The sequence below is a fragment of the Saccoglossus kowalevskii genome, chromosome 11 (genome assembly GCF_978046115.1).
Source record: "Saccoglossus kowalevskii chromosome 11, keSacKowa6.1, whole genome shotgun sequence".
Classification (NCBI taxonomy): Eukaryota; Metazoa; Hemichordata; class Enteropneusta; family Harrimaniidae; genus Saccoglossus; species Saccoglossus kowalevskii.
This window is the reverse complement of record NC_140651.1, coordinates 26,322,621-26,344,916: the sequence shown is the minus strand read 5'-3', so window position 1 is coordinate 26,344,916 and position 22,296 is coordinate 26,322,621. Positions and strand designations below refer to the sequence as shown.

The following is a 22,296-nucleotide window of genomic DNA, read 5'->3' as shown; positions in this document are numbered from 1 at the left end:
GGATGTATGAATCTCAAACTCTGCTGACAACACAATCCAGTGACTGTATCAGCAGTCTTAAAAATAAACATGTGCAATGGGTTGTTGCAAAGTATCCAAACATATGTGCTTTTCATTCACACAGCCAGGGCTCTGTACTTTTCACTTACAATTTATGTCACAATACAAAGAAGCACACATCTCTACGTGATTGTTTCATTCCCCTTGTTATCGATTTGCAACAACTAGTTGTTCCATTCGCTGCTATTCGTGTGGTTGCCTCTCCACAGTTTATGTGCTCCTTCAGTTCGCGAATTGCATGCCGGGTTTGTCCTTCATTGTTGTTGTATTCGCATTAAACTCGTTTCTTACCGTTCACCGGTGTTTGCCTCATAACTGGTACTGGTAACTGGTATCGAAAATGTTGATGGTGATGGAATGTCCTATTTCTTTTCAGTTAAGTCAACTCATGGCGCCATCATGTACGAAGACACAGAGAGAGATACAATATCATACAAGAGAACTGGTGATGGTTATGAACCATAACTGCCTCAGCACAAAGGCTGTTGTGTAGTACAGGGGAATGTGAAGGGAAATGTATTGTAGTGTTACCTCTGTGTAATTTACAATATATCTGCATTAACCTTCACTGTGAAGGACAATATGGGAGAAGAAGCAAGGCTATGCAAATTTTGCGAAATAGTAATAGCAAAGCTGTCATGTACACAATCATAATAACTGGAAATGGTTTCACAACAGAAAAAAAAGTGTTATTGCTGTAAATAATTATGAACAATAAAAACTTAAATTTAGAAAAACTACGAACAAAAAATAATGAAAGTCTGTGATTGTCTGTACAGTTTCCAGGAAATTATTAACCAAACCATAACATTTATAAGTGAGATTCACTTTGAGTATATCAGAAATACTCTTACAATTGCATACGAGTCATCAAAACGTACAGTTTGGTGACATACTTCAAATTTTGTAGTTCAATATGCATACAACCACCCATATACTAGTATATTTTGACAATAAACACCTCTTTCACATTGTGCAAATACAAACAAGACATTAAACCTTCCTGGCAGTAACATGTAAGTGTTGTATAAACCCGAATAAAAAGTCTTGAGTCACGACGAATACTTCTATCGAGTAGCCCATTTAAAAAATCTCTTCAACTATCCAAGGCCAATCACTAATGTGCGGGGTCATTAATTAAATAATATTAATTTTATTAACACTTACACATTCCCCGGAGGGATTGGCAATGGCTACAAATGTTTAAGAAAGAATAAAAGGTTAAAAAAATAAAATAAACAAAATAAAATAAAAACATACAAAAAACTAAGCTAATACATTACTGTAACAGAGAAAGAAAATATTAAGACTAAATTATTATACAATGATAGAAAAAATGCAAAACTTAACTGGAAAAGAAAATTGTCACTGGGGTTGCTGTCTTATTTCAAAACACTTCTTTAGGTATCTTGCTACAGGGATTGTAAGACCACTGTTGTTTAGCAAAGCTATGAATTGTGTCTTTGGTGACAAATTTTGGTTTTTGCCATTTCAAATAAGACATTTCTATCGGGGGTATAAGTTTTACATGACATCATTAGGTGATACTCATCTTCTACTTGATTCTGATCACAAAGGTTACATAATCTATTAGCAAGGGGTATTCCGTTGTGTTTGTCAGTCTCAGTTTTCAAGTTATGGTCACTGAGGCGGAGTTATTTAAATTTTCGCGCATCTCAATATTTTGCAGGGTAACAAGGTAGGTTTCAAAAGCAAAATTGTTTTTTAAAATTCTTTGTATGTTCTTAATTTATTTATATTTCATTTTGTTTTGATTGATTGTCATTTTGTAATTCACTTTTCCAAGTTGATATAAATGATGTTTGTATATTTTTTATTAATTTGTCCTAATTGCCTTGCTGTTAGAATTTCATTGTTATCAACCAGGTTAGACTGGTTAATGTTAATCAAAAGGGAGTCTACCATTTACTATTAATTTCTTAATATTAATAATTTACTATTAAACTCGAAAACATCGTAATGTTATTACTCCTACACCAGGTAACATCAATTAAAACCAACATTGATTTAGAATTACTGTGGCCAATGACATTGAAATTTGCTCTTCCATGAAACAGCAGTTTCCCTCTTCTAATAATCAAAACTACCCTTGATACCCTGGAGAAGTATGTCCAATGTTTCACAACAACGACTGTCCCAAGAGATTTTCGTCTTCTCAATTTCTCAGGATAAACGTCTGAGGGTTGTTTTTTACTAGAAGGAAATGTCCTTTGACAGCATTTCTTGAATTAATTACCATTGCACAAAAAAACAGCAAATACTGTTACTGAAGCACAGAATTGGCATGATTTTTTCCCCCCGGCTATTCAAGCAAACTGAAAAACAAGACTTTTACCGCATCCATAGTTGTTGACAGCCGATGGATGATGATGGATGTATTGTGACGTATTTTGAACCCCCCGGATTCTGACCTTGCATTCTTGCCATATTACTGCCCATTCATACCCGTTCAATTTCCTTTCATTATTTCATCCAGATTCCATAATGTTTTATATTTAAAACCAACCTTTATTTCAGTCACTCTAGTTTTCACTTTTCTTAAATTATCTTACTGATCAAAAGACTTTTCACTCCCATCATGCAATCTCCCATAGTACTTCCGCAGACACAGCGGTGATCACCAACATATCTACAAATAACCTCGCTCTCAGGAGCTGAGGAATGAATAAGAAAACATGGTCAGACTATATTACGTGTTACCATGGCAGCAAGGGTAATGCATTATTTGAAGCTGAGACAAAGCTCCGAAAAAGCTGCCAGTAACTAAGTACAGTATTAGTGGACCGTGTCGGTGGCTATGGTAGTGTGACGGTGCTGGATATAAATGGCGAAATCGGAGTATCCTGTAGCCATGGTTACTTAATATGGACCTCTATCAAGAATAATATGATAAAATATGGACTATATACAGATAACGTTGAATGTGAACACCTGTAAGATGTGCGTTCACCATAGCCATCAAATACCCTTTATCCCGTTTGTTCCAGTGTCAAATAAATTTAATAATTTCGTGTTAATATACAGAAGCCGTATTTCATAGAGATACATTGATGTGATAAAAAAGGAAAGATTATTAAAATACGACGTTCATTGTCGATTTCTACATTACATCATAATCGTTTCTGTTCGTATTCACTCCTTCGTCGCTGTTCAACTTGTTCTTTGTTGTTATGCATTGACGATTTAATGACAAATGACTCTAACCCTTAATTCGACTTTGGAAGCATACTCCACTGCATACCACGCTAGTGATTGCTACACGCACTGAGACCGGATTTGGACTCAAAATTTGCTCATCTAAAAGAATCTATTACAGATTGATTCAACTTATTATAAATTTCAAAATTTATTTATAGCCAATATTTTTGCCGCGATGTTAAATCAATTATTTATTGCCCAATCAACACAGAAACATATTCACAGGCAAATGTTTGCTATGGTTATTTATCCATTACTGGATATAGAATGTATAATAAACCAAAATTGATAAGAATGAGCCTATACGGGAAAATCATTATTTTATATATACTGTAAATATTTGTTTATTACCAATTCCGTACATATTCAATGGACACTGTAGATAAATCATCTCAGTATGCATTTACCAACGAAACACGTAGTACGTTGACACACGTCAGTAGGTGATATGAAGACAACAGGTGTAGTAGCTGGGGATATATAAAGTATGCACCTAGTGCTGGCTGACTGTGGACATAGGTACAAGCCTGAACAAATCACACGTTTGGATCACCTACATCAGTGGGGTTTATTCAAAGGTATATCCCTAGTAGTTATGTAACAATCAAGTAAAATGCACTGTTCACGTCTGTTTGGGTTAAAGAGTTTTCTATCGGATATTTGATACGTAATTCCGTTTTTAGCGGTATTGTATAAGTATTGTGTGCGTTTCTTTGTATGCCTTTATTGTCATCTCATATATTTTTTTAAAAACTAAAATACAAGTAGCATAGCTTGTATTTATACAATTCAACTATTTATACAATTCAACGTATGCCCCTGTGCATGATCAATTACCATATACCAGGTCTACTTGCCCTTGATTCAAATTAACAAATAAAACTATGCATTACATTGCGCGAAACATAAAAATAACTAAAAACAAACAAACAAACAAATAAGGGATTATGGGTAATTAACTTGGGCAAACAATGTATAGCGTGTTTTGTCAAATATTAACTCTTAGTTAATGTTTCTGCAGTAGCTCAAGTGTCACCATAAAAATAATACACGTCGATAGACTAACTGTGACCTTTGGTCTGCCATTAACAGCAGAGAGACGATTGATACGACTTGACGGCTTAAAAATCGATATCAAGTCAGAAAACCAGGTGTTTAGTCAACAAGATCTTGTTAACGCACAGAAGTGTTATAAATCACCACTTTTTTAAACAAGTACTCCGACACTCGCTCGTTTTTTATTTTTTTTCAATGGATTACTGTTAGTTGAAACATAAAGACGGGTCATTTGACATTACTGGATGACCATTCCCTGATACGTTGACTATGTTGACCGTACCGAGGCGATATCGGGATGTTAGTAAACGTTGGTCTCGTCACAAAAATACCAAGAGAGAAAAACTAACACAAATAATACTGAAAAAAATACAATATCGCGCTTGCGCAAATCACTTGACAAATCACTATATTAGTATTTGTGTTCATGGGCGAGTTAATTATATAAGAATAAACAAGCCTCGCATTTTAGTGGCACTCTAGTGACAATAGTGCGGTTTTGATATACTGGAAAGTTACTACTGAGCAAGGTCGACGTGTTGACTTTTCAAAATTATTGGCACTTGGCTCATTGAAAATACAATAACACTACACCTTAAAATAGTTCTGTACTACAAAGTGTCATTGCGGTGGGCAATATTCAAGTTGTGAGTGCAAATGTGGGTTCTCTAAGTCAATCAGAATTCCTACACGTATACCTTGGCAACGTGAACCCTAGTACCAAACTAGCTACTTCAATCAGAGGCGGCGGCACGAATTTGTGCATGGCTATATCTGAAATGCAGACACTCTGAAACGCTATTTCCTGCATTTTGAGGGGTAAATTTTGCTAACACAAAGGGTTTCTGCTTGATTGATGTGGGGCGCACCTAACATTTTTACGGGGGCAACCGCCCCCTCGGCCTCGACGCTGCCGCCGCTATCAATGAAACAATATCGGACAATATAGGTCCGCAAGTTGCAAAGTAGATATTCTATGTGTCTATCTCCATGTTGACGGAGTTCAACCACTTCTGACTTCACAAAACTCTAGGTTATCACAATCTCCATGGATACTGATCAAAATAAAGTTGTTTATTGTTTTCAAAAAAAGTTTGACAGAGTTGGGCGTAATTGATCCCCGTCAATAAATAATGTGCGATGTTGTGTACTCAACATTCTGACACAAGTTTAATAATTACTAATCAAAAAAAAAAAAACTAACTAACTAAGCAAGCAAGCAAGCAGAAAAATAAATTCGTAATACCTGTGATGACTTTAGACAGATAATAATAATCCTAATACTATTATATAATTTGGTGGTAATTTTTTTAAAAGATCTCTCGAGTTGCGCTTATGTGCTAAAGTTTTTTATCACTGTAAACATATATTATACGTTTGAGCGATTTGATATTTACCAGTAGAGGGTGGTTATATATATAATACCTGAGATATATACATTTCTACGGCTCTTTCACTTTACGCACATTAAACCACAGTTGTATTCGTCAGTATCATCAGGCGCTACCGTCGTGTGTTTTTTAAATCGATCTAGCTTTATTTAGTTAGCTTATCTCGGGTCCTTTAACCTCACCCCCATCAATCGATAACACTAACACGTAGTTCATCATGGTTATATACATCATGATTGCGACATTTATGTTACTGTTACCACGCCTCCACAAACGGCGCCGACACATTTCTCCGTGAGCAAGGGTCAATACTGTTTGGGGGTAACACCGTAGATTTTAGGCTTTATGCTGTCAAACACAGACCTGTGGATCGACGCATCATTGTTACTCGAAAACCAGCCTGGATGATCACGTCATACGGTTTCATTGGATCTTGATCTCTGTATAAATATTGGAACTACTGGTTAACACCGTGACAAGAGTGTTAATTAAATGTGAGTACATGCATAGTACAATTACTAAGTCGGCAAATGTCTCCATGTACCGTCTGTCTGCTAGTCTCTGGTAGCTGACGTACGTTATAATATAGTGTACATTTTCCGTTCGTACAAACAACATAAAACTGTCACAGAGGGTGCCCTATATCGTTGCCTTGCTTACATAGGTGGTTGTTTGCCATTTTATTTGTGAGTTGCGTCACCACTTTTTTTTTAGGGCATTCCTAACCTTGATCTGACTATTATGCCACACGCGATAACGACGCAGCACTGTTACTATGGCAACAATGCAGTCCTGAAATACAAAGTACATAGCTTCATCGGTTGTAATTTGGATTTCAAACGGTAATGATAAATGTGCAAAATTTCTCAGGTGGTGCGTAGCTCTCGTCAGCATACAATGATAAAGTAATTGTTAGCACATATGTAGTTAAAAGACTACAAGGGGCTTCACATCTGCTAAGCGATATTATACTCTACCCGGTAAAACCCGTACCAACGTGAAACTTCATACCAGTAATTAGATTAGTAGGGGCTGTGTGCTGCACAATTATTTGCAAATATAATCTAACTACTAAACACTATTAGCAACTCATTTAAATAATGTCAAATGAAAAGGAAAAACTTTCGCATAAGAAACCTTAGGCATTCCCCCATATAAAAACTACACAGTAATGGGTACTGGGTGGCTGTGGTGAAATATGTCCTCACTACTGAGCGAACAAACCCAAATGAACAATTATTATAGCAGTAGCTGTATAATGTAAAGTGGAGAAGGGGTTCAAATAATAATAAGTTATCTTGCAGATGGTAAAACAATATTTGTTGGATATCCAGTCTTTATTTTTAAACTGGCAATAACTCATTTAAAACCATGAAATATTCGAGGGTCTCACACCAAACCCATAAAAATAATGTCTTTATATCGTTTTCCCAGACGATGACGTCACCAATTCAATTGAACCTCTCATGTTGAGCCAGAGTGTAATTATTGTCAGAGAGCTTCATAGAAGTTAAAATTGTTAAGGAACTCTCGCTAAGCTAATATTTCAGCGCAAATTATATATTGCCTCCATCATACTATAAAACAACAATCCAGGAAATAAATACGTAATAATTCCGCCTTGTTTCTTGGCAATACAAGTAAAGCACTAATACTCATCTAGTGTTTTACTCAAGAATAATCCCATCTTTCATAATACTGTCACTGTCGAAACCCAATATTACAATGTGTTTTTCAAGGAGAGTCCAGACAATCACTAGACAAAGTGAAATTAGCAAATCATTGTGTATTTCATAGAATAGGACGATATTTACATGCGAACATTTATATCCCACTCCTCTATATAGTATGTAAGTTTCATCATTCAATCGAATGATGTGCGTTTTATCTTTGTACAAAACCTACACCTCGCCTGGCATCACTGTTTATCAATAACCGCTTCAACCCCATATATCATCCCATCAACTTATTAGTAATACCGGTAAGTCAGGAATTGTCACACGTAGAGTTGGGGCGCTTCACTAGGCGTGCTGCAATTACTAGAATGGTAAACTCTCAATACCCCTAGCTATACATTTTCCAATGTCACTTGTTAAATGACCGAACTAGATTTAGTTCCATTGTTTACACGGAAAAGATGTGAATTTCGTAAACTCGATGGATTGACAGCATATATATCCACTTTACGGCGTAGGAACATTCCCTAATTCGCTACGTCTCTACCACCTTGCTTTGTTTGATCATAGATATCATTTCGCGATGTCCGCTCTAGATACGCGCTGCGTGGCATGTAGTTGAATAGCAAAGGTATGGCACGTTGTCTCGGTAGACCGTACCTGTCGCTACATATCCACTTGTATCTACAGCGTTGCAGTGACCCTTCCGGTATTTCATCGAATGTTCACGTTTCTGCAATATGTATCGTCGCACCTCACACAATGCTGCTTTTCAATATCCGAATATATTATCGATTTATTTGGTTTCATCAATATTTCTACTGTTTATTCCCATCGCGTTGCATATTTAGCGTATGTGTCGTAACCTGCAGGACCCATGTCGTGTCTCTGACTCCCGGGAATGGAGATATTTAGGGAACAAAACAACGAACATTGTATTTTTTCGAAACTAAGCAGACATCATACTCCTTTATTTCTATATGTATCGTTAGTAAACGTCGGTGTCACATTTCATGTTGTTCCCTATTTGAAATTCAAAAAAAAGAGACTGAAACGGAAAAAAATTAATCATAACTTGAAACTATAAATGATGTGCTAGCATTAATCCAGTTAAAGTTTTAAACCAGGTTATTATGTGATTAGAATTGACATTTTGACATTGGTCACCATTAATGCAGTATATAATTTACCAGCAACGTGAAAACTTAGATTTTAAGGAATTTCAATATACTAGAGATTGGCGCTAATGACCGGAGATTAAATGTGGATGACGGCGGTAGGGTGAGCTAGCGGTAATCACCCCTGGCATGACCTTTTTATCACCGTTGTTAGCGACAACAACTTTACAAGCTAAATAGAGATTTCAAAACATCAACTCAAAATTTAGAAAATCCAATGCCGAGGCTACCAAAAAGTCAGTTAATTCTGGTAAATAAATATTGTCATCGATTTATGTGTTCATGTCAGTAATCTTGTGTTGTACAATTGTGCAATACAGTGGTACGAATATGATTTATTGAATATAATAAACAATCATCTTTAAAAGAAGCTTTATTGAAACTTTCTTTGCTGAATAGTTCGCAAAATTTCTGAATTTGGTTCTGTTACTTGAAAGAGAATGTTTTTCACCCACATGGTTAGCACTTTGCGAGCAACGTTGTTGAGACGTGTGCATACTATTTGCCAGTCAGCGCGAATTAACGACCCTGTGCATCAGGCCATGCTCTATTCCAAATGTGCATTACTAGTGTTATTACTCTTTAAACATATTCAACAAACTTCGCAATGAATAAATTATATACGAAATGAAAATTGCTGAAAGAATGTTTAACTACTTTTATGCACGTAAATCAATCATAATATATATGTGATGAAACATACAACAGTTTCTTCACTATTTTTTTTAAGGCAATAAAAATGACAAACACTATGCAAAGTTTCCATGAAGCAACTGTGTAATACGTCATGAAATCAACAATTATCTGTCATGAGTTCACCCAATGCCGTCTTGAACAGTTCTGGTATATTTAGATATGTTCACGATCAAAAAGTTCACAAAAGGACAAAACTAGTTTTTGAGAAATGTTGCCAAAATAAATAAGTGCGTCCTTCTATTCGTTCCAGTATCAGGGGTAAATCTCTCTCTATGGGGTTCTCCACACGTGTCAGGGGTAAAACTCGTCTCGTCTCTCTATAGCGTCCCCTTGAGGTACGGGATCGGGAAAGTCACTTATACTTTACAGTCAAATAAGGCACACACAACGAAATACGTTTCAACTCTCGTCTTAGTCGATCTTTTGGAGCACTCTATAAGACACAGCGCCCTGGGGAAAAGTCCCCAAGACTCTCACAAGGCTGAACCAAGACTCGCCCAAGACTGGGCTGCGTCAAGGCTCGCCCCAAGACTCTCTTAGACTGGACTCGACTGCCCAGGACTGCACCCTCTCTCTCTACTGCCTCTATCGTGGAGTATTCGCCAAGACCAACTCAAACTCTCTTTATTCATTTTCAAAAATCTAACCAATTACAAAACAGTAAAAGACTCTAGGGCGTAACCTTCAATCATAAAGCCAATCACACTAAGTACTGAATACGTCATATCTTTTGATTAATCGTTCACTACATTAATAACTATGGATGTAAACTGTCAGAATGAGTAGTCTAAAAAGCGGCGGTTATCTGGTAATTAGTTCCAAATCACTGAGCCAAGTTCCGTCCAAAACTTCAAATAGACCTGAACGATGACAGACATAACACAGCAATTCAGCTAATAATCAGCTAATTAAGTCGGTCAACAGATACGCGAAAACAAATTCATGACACCAGCAACACTAAATACTTTTTTTTTATTTTCAGACACTACGTTACAACATGTTAACTCAGCGTATGATTGCCAAGAGATCCCATCAGTTCGATAAGACAAGGGCTGTGAACCAATGCATTGAACGATACCACACTCGGAACATGCAGACTCTCGAAAAACAACACCGAATATCGATGATGGCTTTGATGCGGGAGACATCCAAACTTAAAATCGAACTGAGAGATCAAAAACACGCGAAAGTGAGCCCACCTATCGATCACACCATCATTGGAGATAGGTCTAGATCCCGTCTTAGTTGCTACTCGTCACGAAGTAGACAACGACTGGATTACAGCAACGGGACTATATCGCTCGATGCCATACCAATGAACGAATCAGGAACGTTTCGTAAGAGAGACAGCACCGTGTCGTTCAACGAGGACAGTGTTACCGGAAATGATGTTTCAAACGAGCACGGAAAGGGGTTCTTTTTAACTTCCGCGGAAGAAGCCGAAGGTCAAATCGACACTAATAACAATACTGTTAACTTGGAAGCCATCTCCCCAAATTATGAAGGAAGGCCACAGCACGATAAGAACCACAATGCAATTCGTTCGGGAAACGCTATTAAGAAAAAGATAATTCCTAAAAAAGTCAATACTCAGAAATACGTGGAAGAGACAATTCGTCAATTGTCCCGTAAACAACCGACGTTAGCGGCGTCCTACCAGTTATCAATGCCGACAGATGAGGCAACGTTGTTGTTGGCACAGAGACGATACTCGAGAAGGAAGAATTCACTAAAGCCGCGTAAGAGAGTGAACAAAGAAAAGTCTTCTAAGGCAAGCAGTGGAAACATGTTTGTTCCAAGTCCGGCGGAGAATACTGAGTTAGGAGAGGCCACCTGGAATAAAAAGGAACCAGTACCAGCACATTTACAGATTGGTGGCAGGGACGCTTACCGTCTACCTTCACTGATCTCTTTGTCAGGAGAGCAAGAAAGCAAAATTGGAAGAAAGTTTAACAGAATCAGACGAACCATGAAATCTCGAAAACTTAAAGGTTCTGAGTTCGACACACTGGTGCTGATGAGCCGTTTAAAACAAACAAAAGATAATGTCGAAATCATGCAGAAAGTTGGGGATTTTCTGGTAAAAAACCATTATGCTGTGAAAGATGAACAATATTCCAGTGACTATTCTAGCAGTGACGACGAAGATGTGGAGAAATGGCGTATTTGGCCCGACAATCCCGTTATTGCATAGTATAGTGACACAAGCATAATTGTACAGTTCGGGCGATGTCGTAAAAAGTGGAAAGTAAATGGCCATTCTTTCGCTCGTTTTTGGCCATAACGTTTCGAACACATAACAATATAGTTTTTTTTACGATAGTTGTGCAATGTTTCTGGATAATAGCTTATAGGTTACTTCATGATATTATTTGCGGGGCTTGGACGAATTGGGATAGCGCGGATCCGTTTTCATCTACTGTCTGCTGCCATCTTTTGATTGGGGGGGGGGTGAATTTACTGTGATATAACAAGAATAGTTTGGCAAAGTTGAAAAAACAATCAAATATTATTCATACTGAGAACTAACATTGGAAGATCGAACATTTTAAAAGCATTTTCCTGATGATATATACTGCAATTGTCTTTATACATATTGGTCGAGGGGTGATTGGAGAGAGGCTAAAGACAAATAATGCATACATTTGATTGTGACCCTATGGGAATGTGGAAGTCAGTGTTAGTTCACGCGATAACTAGTTGGGAAAAAACAAGTTTCGTGGTTTTCTCTCTCTCAACGGGGTTTCAGCGGCCATTTTCCTCTTTGCGTCCGAGATCTGATTATTCCACTATACATTATTTTTCTAATATCAAAAATTTCGGGAATGCTGTTTAGTACTTCCTCATACGAATTGATTGTTAAATAAAAAGCGACCAACTTGCCGTGTATCGTTATTAATGCAGTGTTGTGTATATCTGGTTATAGCGATAATTTTAACATGATAATCTATAGTAATGTCGCTAGTAGACATTCCTATAATCAGGAAATAAGTTATGTTTCAGTTTTTCTTTGATGGTTTACCAAAAATCTAAACAGCACGTTTCTTTGAAATTAGAAGATGTTTAATATGTATGACATAATTTATCAAAGTGGTGACCAAGTTTAAGTTGTTATCGCTTGTAAATTATTTGTTTTTATTATTCGAATTCAAATTAGCTGAAAAAACTGCTCCCAGGTATGTTGACAGAAATCAAACGGATGTTGAACTAATTAAATGTTTTAGGCATGTTAAATAAATACATGTTAGTTACTCCTCATGACAAGTTTCTTTGCATTCTAAAAGCCTCTCAATTCTGCATTTGATCTTTAGATGTAAAAGGCGGCAGTGTTGATAAACATTGATTTTCCCACAATCCAATGCGTTCTTCTAATGGAAATTACAAGTATGAGGTTTAACCTGGGCGCGACTTGCACTAATTACCAATGGTGACTGCTTCGATACCTTCCAATCACCTAAAAATTACCTAATTTGGTAATGTCTCAGTTTGTACTCGTTGATCTGCGCAACAGTCAAAGTCGTCATCTTTGTTTATATGAAACCCATATATCTCGCGCATGCGTGACGCGACGATTACCTCCCTTTAAAGCCATTGCTATGGATTGGTTAGGCAATATTCAAATTAGCTTTTCACGAAGGTGTCAAAGGTCATCACGGATGTGTTGCAAGGTTTGGAACCTAGAGGATTATAATGACATTGTACCACTTCATCGGTTACTGTTACTCTGATTTCGACATGACCATACGGCATCTCTTTTTAATCATTTATGTTTGCACAATATCTTTCTTTTAATAATATGCTATGACATAAATGGAAATTAGAATTCTACCACAAAATTACCTAATTCACTCCCCAATCGGGGCATAACTACAAAAACATGAGTTGGCGTGGTTACTCACCAGGTGATAATAGGTCATCTGCTATTTAATATGACATCGCAGTTGAACTCAAAAAGCCTAATGGAAACCTCTGAAGACGACCACATGTATGTAATACAACTCAGATACAAATAATGAGTCAGACAAAACGAGTATCCAAAAATAGATTTCAATTTTGAATGACGTGAATCTATCATCTTTTAAATTTACCTCAATACGCTTTCATTCTTAAATACTTGATTGAATATATGATGCTATTTCTGGTGAGATTTCTATAAGAGCTTTTGTGTATATAAATGGATTATAGCCCAGTCGTTTCAGACACAAATATATATATATTCTCTCGTCAAAACCACATATAAAGTGGATCTGCGCGTGTAAGATTATTGGGAGTCTTGTTGACACCTGTGGTAGATAAATAACGCATTCACACCAGGGAAGTCAATGTGTATGACGGAAGAAATGAAATGGTTAATAGCAGTATTCATCGTCTCTGTGTTCATTGTATATTCCTACAGCGATGAATACACGAATGAGTTTGCTGTACACATCATTGGTGGAAGCAACGTAGCAGATAGACTGGCTAAAAAACATGGTTATACTAACATCGGGCAGATCGGATCTTTGAATGACTATTATTTATTTGAAGCAAAAGATGTTCCGCAGATGGAAAAGAGACTTGATTTTGGAAAGCACCTACCTTTGAAGAACGAAATCAACGTAGACTGGCTAGAACAGCAGATTGTATTGAACAGAAACAAGAGGGATGATATAGGCGTTTTTACAGATCCTTTATGGGAAGATGAATGGTATCTGAACAGAGATGGACTGACGATGAAGGTCAAAGGAGCATGGGATGTTGGTTACACTGGAAAGGGGACGGTTGTCACAATCGTGGATGATGGCCTTGAGAAGGATCACCCAGATCTGGTGGATAATTACGATCAATACGCAAGCACGGATCTCAATGACCGCGACCCAGATCCCCAACCAAGAGCCACTCCAAACAATTTCAACAACCACGGAACCAGGTGTGCCGGTGTAGTTGCCATGAGGCCTAACAACAGTATATGTGGTGTGGGGGTAGCATATAATGCCCATATCGGAGGTATCCGTGCGCTGGATGGCAGAGTTACAGATTCCCTTGAAGCAGCTTCGGTTAGCCACAATCCTCAACACGTTGACATTTACAGTTCAAGTTGGGGACCCCACGACGATGGAAAAACAGTGGATGGCCCTAGAAGGCTCGGTAAAAGGGCTTTTATTGATGGAGTGACCAGTGGAAGAAGTGGCAAAGGGTCCATCTTTGTCTTTGCATCAGGTAATGGCGGTGTCAATGAAGATAACTGCAACTATGATGGTTACCAAAGTAGCATATACACTATTAGCATAAGCAGTACTAATGAACAAGGAACCAAACCTGGCTATGTAGAGAAGTGTTCAGCTGTACTTACAACTACTTACAGTAGCGGTGATAAATTTGATGGAACCAGAGAAATCTGCTCCTCAGATGAACATCACAAATGCACAAAACACCACACTGGAACCTCTGCGTCAGCTCCATTAGCAGCAGGCATAATAGCACTGGCGCTGGAAGCGAACCCTGATTTAACATGGCGTGATGTACAACATATCATTGTACGTACTTCTAAACGATACAATCTTCAAGACAACGAGGAAGGATGGACTACCAATGCCGCTGGTTTTGAAGTGAGTCATTTGTATGGATTTGGATTGATGGACGCTGAACATATGGTCAGAATGGCAAATATGTGGAAAGAATCACCTGCTCAGCACCTTTGTAATTTTTCGAGCAAAACCGCCCGTGAAATCTCTGGTACTAATACACTGATTGTCACCCAAGAAGTCGATATTTGTACTAGTGCAAGTGGAATTGTAAATTATGTGGAACACGTGCAAGTCATTTTAAGTACCCAGTTCACCAAAAGAGGAGATTTATTATTTGAATTAATTTCTCCATCCGGAACAAGATCTGTTCTTCTATCGCCAAGAAAGTTGGATAACAGTACGAATGGTCTAAACGAGTGGGTGACAATGACAACTCACTGTTGGGGTGAGAAGTCAGAGGGTACATGGACACTCGAAATCAATAACAGGGGCGACACTTCAAATTCGGGAAAACTTCTTAGCTGGAGCTTGGTTCTTTATGGCACTGATATCCAGCTAGGCTCTGTACAATACGAAAGATAAAATTATATAGAATCTAGCAAATCGAGACAAGATTTATGATTAACTGTACTTGTATACTTTAGAACCAAATAATATTAGTATTGTATTGTATACGATAAAAAATTGCCATAATGACCATGAATTTAATGAATGAAACATCATTTAATGATAGAACCTTTTTTTAGTTGCTATAAATGTATTCTTAAAATATTTACGTCATTATAGGTTAAATATGTGTTAATGTAATGCATTCCTTTAATTTGCAGATAGCACACCACCACAATAATAGACCAGTCTATACAAAAGCAGGCATGGGATAAATGTCAGATTTGTTTATGTGTGAGCGTGGATTTAATTACGCGATACAGCAATTCAGTGACAAAAAACATTTTAAGGAAATGTCATTTTATACATCAAAGATATTGAACTCATGGTTTCCTTGCCAAGTTTGTGAATTTACACCAAAATAGTAAAACTAAAATAATTTTACAGTACAGTAATCATATATTATCTGTTAGTTTCAGACATTTGTAGAACAACTGTATAACAATAACTCAAAATAAAACACATCTCATATGTTTAATGAGTTTAAAGTATACGGTTCGACCACTGTACTGAGGCATTATTGCAGTTTGTTTTTAATAGCTGCTCAAGAAACCTTCATACTGCTTTCTTTGAGCACCTTAAGGTCAATATAAACACATTCAACAAATTTTGGTTTCTCAGATATTACTTTGAAATATATGACACTGACATATAGACCATGATTCATTAAAAAATAAAAACAAGTTATCCTTAGATGACATTCTGTAAACTGTAACGCATAATGTAATCATCAAACTAGCAATTAGTTAAGGTCATACTATAGGACGACCATGAGGGCGCTGTTCACACTGGGATGCGATGACGTCACACGGGGATGGATGACGTCACAATGGGAGACCGTGCATAGATGAGCATAAATAATGACGTCACAATGGGAATTCGTGCATAAATGAGGACCATGGCCATAAAGGGGTTCATTTGAATGAGGATGACGTCACAATGGGATATTGTGAATACATTTACATACATAAAATAGATTTGAATACGAGGTCGTAACGAGGTCATCGTGAATACATTTGCATAAATTACCATCAATTTGTTTTAATTATTTTTTTAATTGAATGTTTTAATTATTTTTTTAATAAATCAAAATAATCAAAAAGAATGGATTAAAAACTGAGTAATTGAAATATAAAATATATATAAAGTATACATTTGTTTTTGTTTAGTTTTTTTTGTTTTTTGAGTAAATAATCAAAAAGAATGGATTAAAAACTGAGTAATTCAAATATAGAATATATATAAAGTATACATTTTTCATTGTTTTTTTGTTTTTTGTTTGAGTAAATTAACAGAATGGATTAAAAACTGAGTAATATAAGAGTAAAAAATGATATTTTGAGTATACAAAGTATACATTTTCAAATGCGGATAAGTATTCGATTATAATAAAAAACAAGAAAAAACGAGTAACATCGAAAAGTCAACACACACTTTTTTTTTCTAATCAGAATCGCTCATCTGTGATAAAAAGAAAAAAAGAAATAATATGAAATCGATAATTATATAAAGAGGGTATATATATATAAGTCATAAGCATAAGTCATCTAGTAAAACTACGTGGGAAAAAATATTTGTCATAAATAGGGAGGTTGAGTCTGGTCACGTTTTCGATATATCTGTTCACATAAAATTCATTCAAATGTCTATCACGCGTAAAAGAGTCGGCTACGGACTTCATAGGTTCCCCTTGACATCTGCGCAGCAAGTAATACAGGACGTATTGACCACACACTGTAGAGAACAGAGCTTTGATTGCAGATCCATGTACAAACGTTTTTATCGAGAAATCTCTTAAATTCCACGTAGTAGGGTTGTCTACCGTACAAGTCAAAATATTTTCCGCGGTAGGGATCCTACCAGTAGGGATAAAGAGCCACCCAATGTGTCCCGCCTCCGCTACTGTCATCGATGTTTGATACGAACGCTGTGGGATACTCCAACACTTTTGCCTTAAGCAGTTGATCTCTAGCATAAACGCCGAAGAACACGTTTTTAGTGTATGGATTAATCAACAGAATGCGATTCAGTTGATTCGTGTCCATCACAGCTAGAAATCAGTCAATACGTTTCTGTCTCTGTCAATCTCGATAACGTTGTCGTATTCAGCATAAATCAAAATAGACACAGTCTCAGTCAATGCTTGTCTGAACTGAATCTCAAGACCAATCTTTCCTTCTTGTATCAAATTGAGGTGATAATCACTGGCCGATTCGTCGGGAGTGAGGTCAAATGCGAAGATTGTGTACCCTTCGGGATATTCGTCTCGAGTGATGCCGTTGCCTTGGTCTTGACCCATTTTATTTGTACCAGTAAATAGAGTGTAATAAGCCATGATGCAACTTCTGCCACCAGCCGCCGTGAAGTCCGTCTTCAATGGCTTTGCAGGAACTTGCTCACCTCTAACGTTGAGGACGAGTGATGAGATACCGTAATTCTGGAAGTTGAATGGATTGGTTTCGTAGGATCCGTTGAAAGACGTATTAGAAACCAGACACAGGATGATCCTTTTGGGCAACTGACCGAGGAATATCAAATCTTTGTTTAATGACATAGTATCAGCCAGGATGGAAGCGATTTTCATAACGCATTGATCAATGGGGTATTTTGCAGTACCCTGTATCAACGTTTCGACGTGTCCCAGTTGTATGCTGCAGCTCAACTTGACTTTTCTCAGCAGGAGAGTAGCGTCAGTGATGACTACTGTGAATGCTGGATTTTTGGTTGAACTGATCAAGCAGAACTGATTTTTACTTCGATGTAATTTCAGTCTAACTTCCACCTCATTTAGTAAATACTTTGGTTGAAAAAATATGTCTCTGGGTATTCGTCCGATCATGTCAACCGTCTTACTGAGCGTTTGAGTCCTATGTTAGCGTCACCATCATCGGCCCTTGGGTTTGCAACATTCATTTTTCCAGTGGTGTTCTTCTCAAATATTGCCGCACCAATTTGCGTTGATTTAGCGTCCCCTCCATAATTCAATAGCGTTTCGATCATGGCTCTGTAAGAGTAGGTAGGAGATGCATCTGAAATCTGCTTTCCATTTAGGTACACGTCGATTTGATTGAAGAGGGAATGCAACCACAAGTTTGCAGGCCCTACAGTGGCGTCTGCAGCCAAATTACTTCCGTTGGCATTCGTGATTTTAGCCTTGATGTGCAAAAGCGTAGAACCAATATCGATGTAGTCACTTCCGGCCGAAGGTATTACAAATTCGATCGGACCATCAGCTATATTCGTGAGTGGGTTTACCTCTTCGTAACTTCCTTTTTCGATACTTGTCTGTGTCGGAGGAATAGTAAAGAGATCGAGTTCCGTCCATTTGTGTACAAAAGCCATGATGTTCAGTCGAATATATCCGGAGATCTTCTCCTCTTCTTAGCCTTGGAAGAAATGACATGTCTCGTTGTTGTCTTCTTCCTTTTGATGGTGCGTCCTCGCCCCGTTTGAGAGGGTCTTCCAAATAAATTGCTCAATACTGAAGAAGTAATTTGACTACCCGCAGTCTTTGCTCTACTCGAAGCCGCTTTTTTAAAGTTTTTCCCTTGTACAACGTCACCTAGAAGACCCAAACTGGCATCGAGCGCTGGTTTTGCCACTGCTTTCAGACCTTGTGTTAACAGAGGTGCGGCCGATCTCGCCAATCCAGAAAACATACTTCTGATTCCATATCCACATTGCAGTCTCGTGCCAGAAAATACAGATCCTCGTCCAATCTGATTCATGTAGTAATTTCTATAAACCCCCACGTGAGGAGTGTAAGGTCGATGTCTGTTCATTTTTCTTCACACTAGCGAAGGACGAGCTTTGCGAAAACTCAGCGTCACGATCACTCGTCCGCGTTGAAATGGCACCTTCTGCCCCGTATCAGACCTTATATCAATCTCCACAGTCTCAAATGTCGACGTTCGAATCGGGAGGAAGTAAGGTTTGTTGTAAGTGTGATCTCCGTGGGTTCCTTCAATGTTGACTATTCTCAAGAGAGGTATGGAAAAGTCACCGACCATTTGGTGTTTGACTATATTGCAATACACGTAGAGGGAATACAAACTTCTAATGTCAGGAAGGTAGGGACTAGTGCGTCTTTCGTTTGTAATTGTTGTATTTGAGGGAAATCCTAACAGTTTGGCCAATCCACCCATCAAGATTACACGAGCTCCTTCTTCGGCGGCCACGGTCACTCTCCTTGACCTCGAATTATATGTCATCAGTATTTCATCTGGCAGACCTTTTTCTCGAATCGCGTCTAAAATCATTTTGATCGAGTTAGAGTAGCCCGGATTCAATTTCAGTTCTCCGTGATCTCTCAGATTGGGTGAGGCATCGTAAAAGATCCTATTTTCGTCATGTATGACGTTGTACCACTAATTTGGGTAGTGGATGTCGGCCAATGCTACTTCCCAATCGCCATCTAACGAAAGCGTTCTCAGTAGTTTGACAGTGTATTTTGTCAACGTGTTGTTCGGGAACACATCGAGCGAGGCATTACTAGGGAGCGTCAAAAAGAAATTCTGCCCCAACATGATGATCTTTGAAATGAATCGGGTCATCGTGTGTGTGAACGGTATTTATAAATGTTGCAAGTCCCCAATCCAAGAATTAAACGAATCAACATACCCACGCCACTTAACGAAATATTCCACGTGGCCTTTACGTTTTCTCTTGCGCAGCACTTTCTCCACAACGTACAATGCAGCATCGTCTTTTACTATTTTCTGAAGTTCTTGTTCGTAGAAAGTACCTTCCAACATTTCGGCATTGTAATTTGAAATTTTGTAAACAGGTGGTTGCGTGTTGAGACATCCACCAATCGTGAATACCTCTTTGATCCAATTCGGTAGTTATCCTTTCTTGAAAACGTGTTTGGTTTTACTGATTCTGACACTGTCACCGAGTTTATAAATCTTCTTCTTCTTCCACCCCTTTTTCTCTGTGCTTAGATCACCGTACAATATGTCTCTGACCTTTTTCTGGTTCGCGTAGGTAACGAGTGAGGGTTTGGTATTTATACTTCTGTGATGGGTATTGTTGTAAGAACGTACCATGTCATCTAATACAGGCAGATAAGTCAACGTGTTGTTCTTCGTGAAATATCTGAACATTTTCCCCTTGATGGTTCTGTTGTATCTCTCCACAATGCTGGCTTTAGTCTCATTGCCTGTAGTAAAGAATTTAATGTCTTCGCTCTTGAGGTAGTTTTGAAAAAGTCTGTTGGTGAATTCAGTTCCTCTGTCCGTGTGCAAAACCATGGGCAGGAAATTCAAGCTATCAATGAATTTGATATATGCACGACGGATGTATAGTTGCATGACTTTTGAACCAATCATGATGACTTTGGGTAGTATCTTGTGATCGTGACAGTATTTCAGAATCATAATTCCATCGTACCATTTGAATTATGTGTGATGAAAATCATCCCATTATGCTCTTTTTCTAACGCCCACTCGCAGACATCTTCCAAGGTACGTGGACCGTTGAACACTTTCCCCATATTCGGTGGACTTCTCGCTATGTACAGATCTGGAATATGAGTGCAATGTTCGTTGGTCGTGCATTCAAAATCGTAAAAGACATAGTTACTATGGCTGTCAGAGTCATCCTCCTAAAATTCTCCCATCGAATCATCAGATTCTTGGTTCTTTTTTCTATCGGTGAGTTGTTGAATGTAACACAGGTGCTCGTACGTCTGTAAAGACTTGCAGGTTTTGCAGTAAACTTTGCTACATTTGTGAGACCCATCACGATATTTGAGGAGTTTGTGACATTTTTCGCAATGTTGAACTGACTGGCAAAAAGTTTTTCTCCCATTAACCGACTTTTGATGCCTTTCGAAACATTCTTCGTTCTTGAAAAATCTATGACAATTTCCGCATTTTTGCCATCGTGTAACCACGCAGTCCAGTTAATTTCCACAACTCAAACACCCAGTCGGATACACGTGATCATAACGGTTAGAATAAGACTTGTCACACCGAGTGCAATAGTAGTCTTTTCCCATTTTTGTGATGACGTTGTAGAGTTTATCTTTCAGAAACAGATATATGTCTTTGGAACCTTCTGCGGCATCACCCACAAAGATGATGGAGTCAAAATGAAATCGGTTAACACTCTCTGGAATTTTTTAATCTCTTCGATGCCACATGGTCCATATTCGACTCTGGCCTTCCGTAAAGTTCTCTAGCTCGGACGGTTTGCATAGAGTAGTTCGCCGTTTTTTTCCTCTTTAGAATCCCACACCGATGGTGGATTTTCGTCTTTTGTGGCGTGTGCTATGGCGACCACGATCGCTCTTGCGCAACACATCTGGTCATCGGAAACGATTTCAATGACAGATTTGGAATTTCTCAATACGCTGGATTCCCAACTCTTTGACATTATACAACAGCATACATAGAATAAGAATGTCAATCATACTTTATCAGTCATTCTCTGTAGTACAGTGAAAGACACTCGGTGAGTTTTCTACTGACCCCTAACCCTATTTGCTGTGCAGATGTCGAGGGGAACCTATGAAGTCCGTAGCCAACTCTTTTACGCATGATAGACATTTGAACGACCTCTATGTGAACAGAGATATCAAAAACTTTATATATATATATGTCGCACCCATAGTTTTCTCTTGTAAACTTTGGGGCAACAGTCGCTTCCTGTCCCTTGTTGTGAGATTGTGTAAGTTGTTGCCACATTTTTTTGTAAGTTTGTATGCTGTGCTCAACCTTGTGTGTTAGTGACATCCCCCGTTTTCATGAATGGTCTCGCCCGTCATCGGTTGTTTACTTTTTGAACACTGTCATGTGATCATGGCGAACCTCGTAGAAAATAGTGGATTCTGTACAAAGTTGTT

General features: G+C 38.0%; 3 protein-coding genes across 3 annotated transcripts; 1 reads left to right on the top strand and 2 right to left on the bottom strand.

Annotated features, from left to right (window-relative positions):
* Positions 1–13,532: 13,532 nt before the first annotated feature.
* LOC100376294 (furin-like protease kpc-1) lies at positions 13,533–16,164 on the top strand. The gene has a single exon (XM_085505509.1). It carries the CDS (start codon positions 13,605–13,607, stop codon positions 15,363–15,365), a length of 1,761 nt encoding a protein of 586 aa, XP_085361635.1. The 5' UTR covers positions 13,533–13,604; the 3' UTR covers positions 15,366–16,164.
* Positions 16,165–17,499: 1,335 nt separating this feature from the next.
* LOC146736578 (uncharacterized protein F54H12.2-like) lies at positions 17,500–18,288 on the bottom strand. The gene has a single exon (XM_085505318.1). It carries the CDS (start codon positions 18,286–18,288, stop codon positions 17,500–17,502), a length of 789 nt encoding a protein of 262 aa, XP_085361444.1.
* LOC144364539 (uncharacterized protein F54H12.2-like) lies at positions 18,285–18,791 on the bottom strand. Its single transcript, XM_078014451.1, has one exon. The coding sequence runs from the start codon at positions 18,789–18,791 to the stop codon at positions 18,285–18,287; it is 507 nt and encodes a 168-aa protein (XP_077870577.1).
* Positions 18,792–22,296: the final 3,505 nt, after the last annotated feature.